The sequence below is a fragment of the Frankliniella occidentalis genome, unplaced genomic scaffold (assembly GCF_000697945.3).
Source record: "Frankliniella occidentalis isolate FOCC.00 unplaced genomic scaffold, Focc_3.1 Scaffold137, whole genome shotgun sequence".
In the NCBI taxonomy this organism is placed as follows: Eukaryota; Metazoa; Arthropoda; class Insecta; order Thysanoptera; family Thripidae; genus Frankliniella; species Frankliniella occidentalis.
The window spans coordinates 479,993-486,693 of record NW_026267264.1 but is presented as its reverse complement, the minus strand read 5'-3'; the positions used below and the strand labels follow the sequence as shown (position 1 = coordinate 486,693).

The 6,701-nt window shown below is 44.2% G+C and overlaps 2 protein-coding genes across 2 annotated transcripts in view; one reads left to right on the top strand and one right to left on the bottom strand.

Moving 5' to 3' along the window:
* The window catches only part of LOC113211045 (forkhead box protein O), a 60,151-nt gene extending 55,928 nt beyond the window's left edge, over positions 1-4,223 (top strand). Inside the window, exon 7 of the mRNA XM_052270750.1 lies at positions 1,232-4,223. The gene's annotated coding sequence lies outside the window, so the exon portion shown is untranslated. The remainder of the gene's footprint in view (positions 1-1,231) is intronic.
* Positions 4,224-4,274: 51 nt separating this feature from the next.
* LOC127750129 (glucose dehydrogenase [FAD, quinone]-like) lies at positions 4,275-6,547 on the bottom strand. The gene is made up of 3 exons (XM_052270773.1): positions 6,533-6,547; positions 5,804-5,989; positions 4,275-4,986 (listed from the first exon to the last, which is right to left on the bottom strand). The coding sequence occupies exons 1-3, from the start codon at positions 6,545-6,547 to the stop codon at positions 4,783-4,785; spliced, it is 405 nt and encodes a 134-aa protein (XP_052126733.1). The 3' UTR covers positions 4,275-4,782.
* Between the last annotated feature and the right edge of the window lie 154 nt (positions 6,548-6,701).

Sequence of the window (6,701 nt, the reverse complement as noted above, 5' to 3'; positions counted from 1 at the left end):
GGGGGAGTTACTTGTGGTCAAACTTTGACCTTGCAGCGCGTGAAACAATCGATGCCGGTCGTCGATATCGACGCCCAACACTACAGGGGGAAAAGCCCACAAGAATTAAATGGAAGTCTTAGACCGTTGATTAAATTTTCACTATCGAACATAACATATTCTATCTTATCACTGATTTTCCCTAGTTCGTTCTCTCTCTCTCTCTCTTTCTCTCCGTCTCGCGTGCAATTATGCCAATTATCCCGGCCCAATATGGCCACCAGTCTCGCGACTTAATCAGAAACCACGACTCCGAAGATCGTTGACGTGTGAGAGTGCGGAGGGGGTCGTCTTGTTAGAGAGCATTACGTAGGCCCCTTAGCTGGCGCGCAGATCTGATAAGTTTAGTGGCGTTGGCGATATTACCCCCCCCCCCCCCCCCCCCCCCCCCCCCCCCCCCCCCCCCCCCCCCCCCCCCCCCCCCCCCACACACACACACACGCGCGCGCGCGCGCGCCGCGAACCCACCTCGACCTTCCGCGCTTCACCGTGGCAAAGTTTGATAGCACTCGTTGGGGGAAGGGGAGTCCCCGTGATCTACGGCCGCCGTGTCTGGCGTCTGGATCGCCGCGCGCACCGGCGCCTGTGGGTGAGGGGGGGGGGGGCAACCAGCACTCTGAGGTCTTTGGGTTTCTTCCAAACCCACCTAACTTCCTATTTTCTACGAAAGGCAGATCTGTGAAAATTGGAAGAAAAAAAAGATAATTTAAGTCAGGTCACACTGGTAAAACAAAAGTGCTAAGTCGTGCCTTTCAAAGGCACTAAATAGGGCACTAAACAGCCCAAAAGGTGCTAAAAATTAGTGCCTTTTCCTTTGGCAGTTTTAGTGCCTTTGTAAAGGCACTAAACCCTTAGTGCCTTTTAAAGGTAGGAGTTAGCACAGTTAGCACCTTTGTTTTACCAGTGCAACGGCAAAATTCTGTCATCCAACGTTATATCATTTTGGATTTAGGTCATTTGGGTCTTCGTTCTTTAGAATGCTTTTCTTTCTCTCTTGCTTTCACGGTGAATTATTTTTGTGAAGAGGGACAACTTTGAAAAACTCCTTTAATACAAGAAAAACCTTATCCTCAAAAAAATATGAGGAAAATTCCCACAAAATATGTGTTCCCTCAGAAAATCAGACTTTGTTTATGACAATTATCAAAGTGTGGAGTATACCTAACGCAATGTTTGTCCTTTCTGTCCGCAGGCGGCCCCTGGTGGTCCCCGTCCGGGCCCGGGCTGAGCGCGCAGCTCTGCGCCACGGTGTGACCGCGTGACGGTGTGACGGCGTGACGGCGTGACGCCACGTGACGTGACATCTCCGTCACATCCTGGTGACCTAGTCAGTCTGCGGCGAGCCCCTCCCCGCGGCCCGCGCGACACGTGCGTCAAGATTTAGAAAATTATTCGTGGAGTCTGGACACTCAGTGCACTTTGTAGACGCAATCGCGACGGTGCGAGACCTAGCTCGGTGCTCCAGTCCTGCAGCTCAAATACTTGCAGTGTGAATTAGTGATTATTATTATTACAATGTGTCTACTATTTACATATACCGTTGCTTATTTCTAAAAAAAAGTTAAATTGTCTTGTAATGTGTTGTTTGGAAGAAGGCAGCTACTCCTGACTGGATTCTGAATCAAATCCACAAACCTCTTTAAACTGTATTTCATATTACAAGTCCCTTTTTTTACTGTTGTTTATTGTTGCTGCCTTTGATTTAAGTTCCCCCTCCCTTCCTATGTGTTGCCAATTTAGATTAAAATTACAAGCTAATATTATAAATAGCTACATGTTTTTATCATATGATGAATTTAAGATGTTTTTGTTGTTGTTGTTCTTTTTTTTTAAATTATAAAGCTAAATTTGTTTTCTAAAAACTTCTTGGCAACTTGTCTGTAGGTGTGGAAATGTGGTAAAATCATTTTGCATGTGACATGAAGGCAGTACGTATGTGCGTATGTAGTTGTGGGAAATATTTGTAAATGGGTTGGGGTGCCTGTGGTGAAGAGGATTATCAACTCTCTGAGTAGGCAGTGTATGTGGGTGTGAATGTATATCAGTGTGTGAATGTATAAGCATCACCCCAAATTAAAGTCATCAATGTTGACCATTCCGCAAATTTTAGACCACGTACGAAAAAGTGCCAAGAAACTTGACAGAAACGTATGTAACTATAGGGGAATAAAGGTCCTCTCACTGGCTCATCACTAATTATACAGGCATCTAATGCCTATTATCGACAATTTTGTTTTCTATTTACTTATGTATTTTATTACTTGTTTGCCAAATGAGAATGGCTTTTATTTCATACCTTTCATGGTTTGGAATACTTTTCATTTTTAAGTACAAATCATTCATAGATTAATGCTTATTATTTTTGTATGATCAGTTAAACTGATCTCACCACATCTTTCTGATACCCATACTTGAGTGTGTCTACCTTGATGCTGTTATAGTTTAGTTTAAACACAAGCTTGGTGTGATATCTGTACATGATAATTAAAGTCAATTGTAAACATTTTGCATTCATTTCCTGTTTTACATAGGATAGAATATGTTTTCCTCTGCCAATACTTATATGCACTAGTGTACCACAACAGGAAGGTAGTAGGCGTAGAGCAGTATTGAAATTTTGCAACAAGTTTATCTTTTACTGACCAAAATTTGAACAAATTTGGGTTTTTACCCCCTTCTGTTTCTATGTGTATTCAAAATTAGTTATCACACATGTTGGACTTAATGTGTTCTAAACCTGTTTGAACCAATCAGGATTTGAAAATCTGTTGTGTACCTCAGCATCCTTCTCTTTTAGAATTGATCATTATTAAAAGCATGGTCATTTACTGACAGATATATCTGTATATGTGTCCAAAACATGGAGATGAATTATTTCTTATTTATACATATTCACTACAATAGAGGGGTGCTGTAATAGTTTGTTTGATTGTAATTCCAGTGACACCCAAGTTTATTGAATGTTTGAGTTAATGATTTCTAAGCTGTCATATGTACGTATATTTGCAATGGTTGATAAAATTTATATATGATGGAGAGTTTTTTTGCCATGTTAATGGTTAGTGAATTCTTTCTCATTTTGTGTTAGGCCTATTAATTTCACATTAATTCAGATCGTTATTGTTTTTTTGTTTGTTTTGTTCTTGTTTTTTCCCCCTTATTTTCTCTGCTGACCTTTCACATTTAATCACACAATATTGAGATTGTGATCACATGTGAAAGGTCAGTGTAAAATTCTATTGTTTCCGTTTTGATTTCTATTTTTATTTGCTCAAAATTACTACATTGTTTATATTATATTGATGCTTTTTTACTGCCCTTATTTCTGTTACAATCCTGGATCAAAACTGTCTGCATCAGGAAGTGTCTTACAATTACTCAATCGCTGACAGTTTTATTTTCTTGTTTCAGTAATTCTTCCTTTTGGTACAGTACTTACTTGCATATCAGCCTGGAGGTCTAAGGAGACTTCTTAAACTCTTGATCAAAGTTATCTTACACCCAAAGTTGTGTCAGTGAATGTGTCCGTTTTTCAAATCAGTAATTTAATAGTTGACCACTGCTCTTTCCACAAGCAAAATGGAAAAAAATGTTAAAAATTTGATTTTATGTTTTATTTGTGTATTTTTTGTTATATCTAGTTCATAGATTTGTATTGTTGTGTTCTACTGTCATTCTCTTAGTATTGCAATTGTGTAAAGCCAGTGGATGAGCAGGTGAAGTGCTCAATAGTGCGTCACAATCAGTTTCCCAAACATTCCTGGGGACTCGACTGTGATCGGCTCTCTGTTCTGGAGGTGTATGCTCAGTGCTGAATGTTTATTTGTTGTAGTCAACAGTCAAGGAAGACGTGTTGCTTTGTCAGTCAAAACCAAGAGGTGCTTCGTAAAGTGTTTGCCAGCATGCCTGAATTGGAAGTGGATGCGGGTTATCTAGTCAGCCCTCGTCAGGCCCCGACCCAGACCCAACAGTGTAGCGCTGAGAGTGCAATCAAGTGGTGATATCCACAACTATGCTAGGATAGAAGAAACGAATTGTGATTTGATTGTTGGAAAGCAGGTTACTTAAAGTAATATGTGGTAGGAAAGCTATGTACATAATGTTTGTGCCATGTTATTGACAAAAAATTCTCTTTATGATACAGGACATCCTATCTTTGTTGTTAATTATAGAAAAACAAACTATTGATTTGTTGTTTGTTACATCCCCAGCACACCTAAACACAAAATCGAAAATTAAAAATGTTTGTAGATTTATTTTAATTGAAACATAAATGATACATCTAGTATGATGCCACAATGTTGGGCGGCGTCTCCTGTCAAGTAAATCTCAAGGCGCACGAGTCAGCGCAGTCGCTTGTGCAACACGGGGATCATCCAGAGAGTAGGCCTACGTCCGTCATTCCCAATAACCTGCAGAGTTCAGCTTTGCCTCTGCGACCTCTCACAGCGCCTGATGGGTAGGCAACATCATGCCTACAGTGCATGCGTGTGCTGCCGGGTGGCCTACCCTGAGTCTCGCAGGCGCTGAACAAACACCCCCCCCCCCTCAGCGGAAGCTGCCGAGTGAATCTGAAAAGAAAACGTATACTACTTTCTGGACGTAGTCACAAGCTGATCACTCCCACTCCCAAAGCGACAGGCCGAGTGGCGCAGTGGCCTGTGATCACAGTTCGAAGGGTTCCACGTCACCACAGTTCCACCTTATCACAGTCACAGTTGCAGCTCAGCTACGTCAGTCTGGTCACGTGGCTCCCCTCCACGTCTTCTTGATCATGTCGGCCGCCTTCTCGCCGATCATGTAGACGATGGCGTTGGGGTGCGCGGCGGGCGCGTCCGGGATGACCGAGGCGTCGACCACCCGGAGCCCGCGCACCCCGTGGACGCGCAGCTCGGGGTCCACGACGGCCGTGGGGTCGCCCGCCGGCCCCATCTTGCACGTGCCGACCTGGAGGGTGAAGCCGGAAACTCGTGAGCGCTTCCTTTACTGTAAAAGGCTTTTCTTGGATTTCAAGGTTATTTCACGAACCTCAGGGGCGGGTGGATAACTTCAATATCGACCCTTGAGGTCCCAAACTGCCTTGAAACCCTCAGCTTCCGAGGGGCAGCTTTGGAATTTTCGTCCACAAAATTCATGAAATAGCCTTGAAATCCAAGGAAATCTTTTTACCGTTGTTGGCGAGCTGGTTGAGGGTCGCGGCCGGGTGGGAGCGGGTTCGCCGCCCTGACCGCCAGTTTGCACTTGGTCTGCTCCTGACATACTTCCGCCACGCCACGCCTGGTCATGCACTCGCATTACGCACATTACGTCTCGCATTCGCACGCGAAAAGTGGGGCGAGACGAGGCCTCCTCGCGTGGCAGCCCGTTTCCGTCACAGGACCGAGTCCCGCACGCATTTCTGCCGGTATAGATTAGTTATCAATTTTGCGACTTTTCAAAGGAAGGTCGTGTCGCGTTTCCTCACTGTCGCGGTTACAGTGTTGGACTAAAAGTTGAGCACTTAAAAGCGTTCAACTCACGTGCTGAATTGGCGAATTTGAACTAAGGAATGAATATTCCATAACTGAAGAGCTAAATTGGTAGTAAGTTTGAACATTTTTGAGCGTTCAACGTTCAGTCGAACACTTGCAAGCACTCAAATTTCTAGATGACGCAAGTATTCGACATGGTGTTAAGCTCTCGCAATCAACAAAGTTCGCGTAGTTGTCTGTCACGACAGTTCGAAATATTGGCGAGAATCAGTGCACTCTATTGAAGGGCCGACCTGGTGGTGCAGCGAGGTGGTGAAGTGGCGCGCCGCGCAGCCCCAGTAGTCGTCCGAGCCGAAGGTGTGGTTGGTGCAGCCGGGGAAGGGCGTCCGCAGCAGCGCGCTGCCGTAGCGCTGGAACGGGCGCGTCTCGCTCAGCCGCACGGCCTGCAACACCAGGGGCGCCTTGAAGCAGGCTGCAATCTAAATGCACTCAATATGTCTAGGGACAATTACTAGCACCGGATTTCTGTGTGTATAACTGAGTTCAGATCGAGGGGTGGATATGGATAACTTCTGAATTGGGTGTACAAATTTCAAGAATTGAATTTGAATCAGCTTGAATTGAATTTGAATTTGACTGAATTTGTTGAATTGTTTTTGAATTGGTTTGAATTATTGCGATTTTCATTTTACTGCAAGCGTGAATTGGCTTGAATTGACTTGAACTGAATGTAAATTGTCTTGAATTGGGCTGAATCAGTCGAATCATTTTTGAATTCGTTTGAATTAAATTGAATTGGTCTGAATTAGTTTGAATTGGGCAGAATTAGGGGTGTACACTTGGCAGGGGAGTTATCCACCCCTCGGTTCAGAAACAATATTGTAACTAACAATACACATTTACTATACAAAGCTTGTTACAATCGTGTAACTATCCACTAACAGTACACATTTAGTAAATAGTAGTTACAATATTGCACCTCATCTCAGTTACTAGGGAAGTCCGGTGCTAGTATTACAAACATTGTCCTGAGACATTTCGAGTGTGTGACATGGTTTTGTTACCGGTTCTTACACTGCCTCTGGGTCTCCGCGCCGCGGGAGGCGCGGCTCAACGCGCATTGCGCACGACATGCATGTGCTGCGCTGCGCTTCTGCGCTCGCTCCAGACGCGCTCCCGGGCGGGGCGGGG

Coding starts and splice junctions, on each gene's coding strand:
- LOC127750129 (XM_052270773.1), bottom strand. Junction 4,987..5,803: donor CCACCTCGCTGCACCACCAG/GTCGGCCCTTCA, acceptor TTCACCCTCCAG/GTCGGCACGTGCAAGATGGG.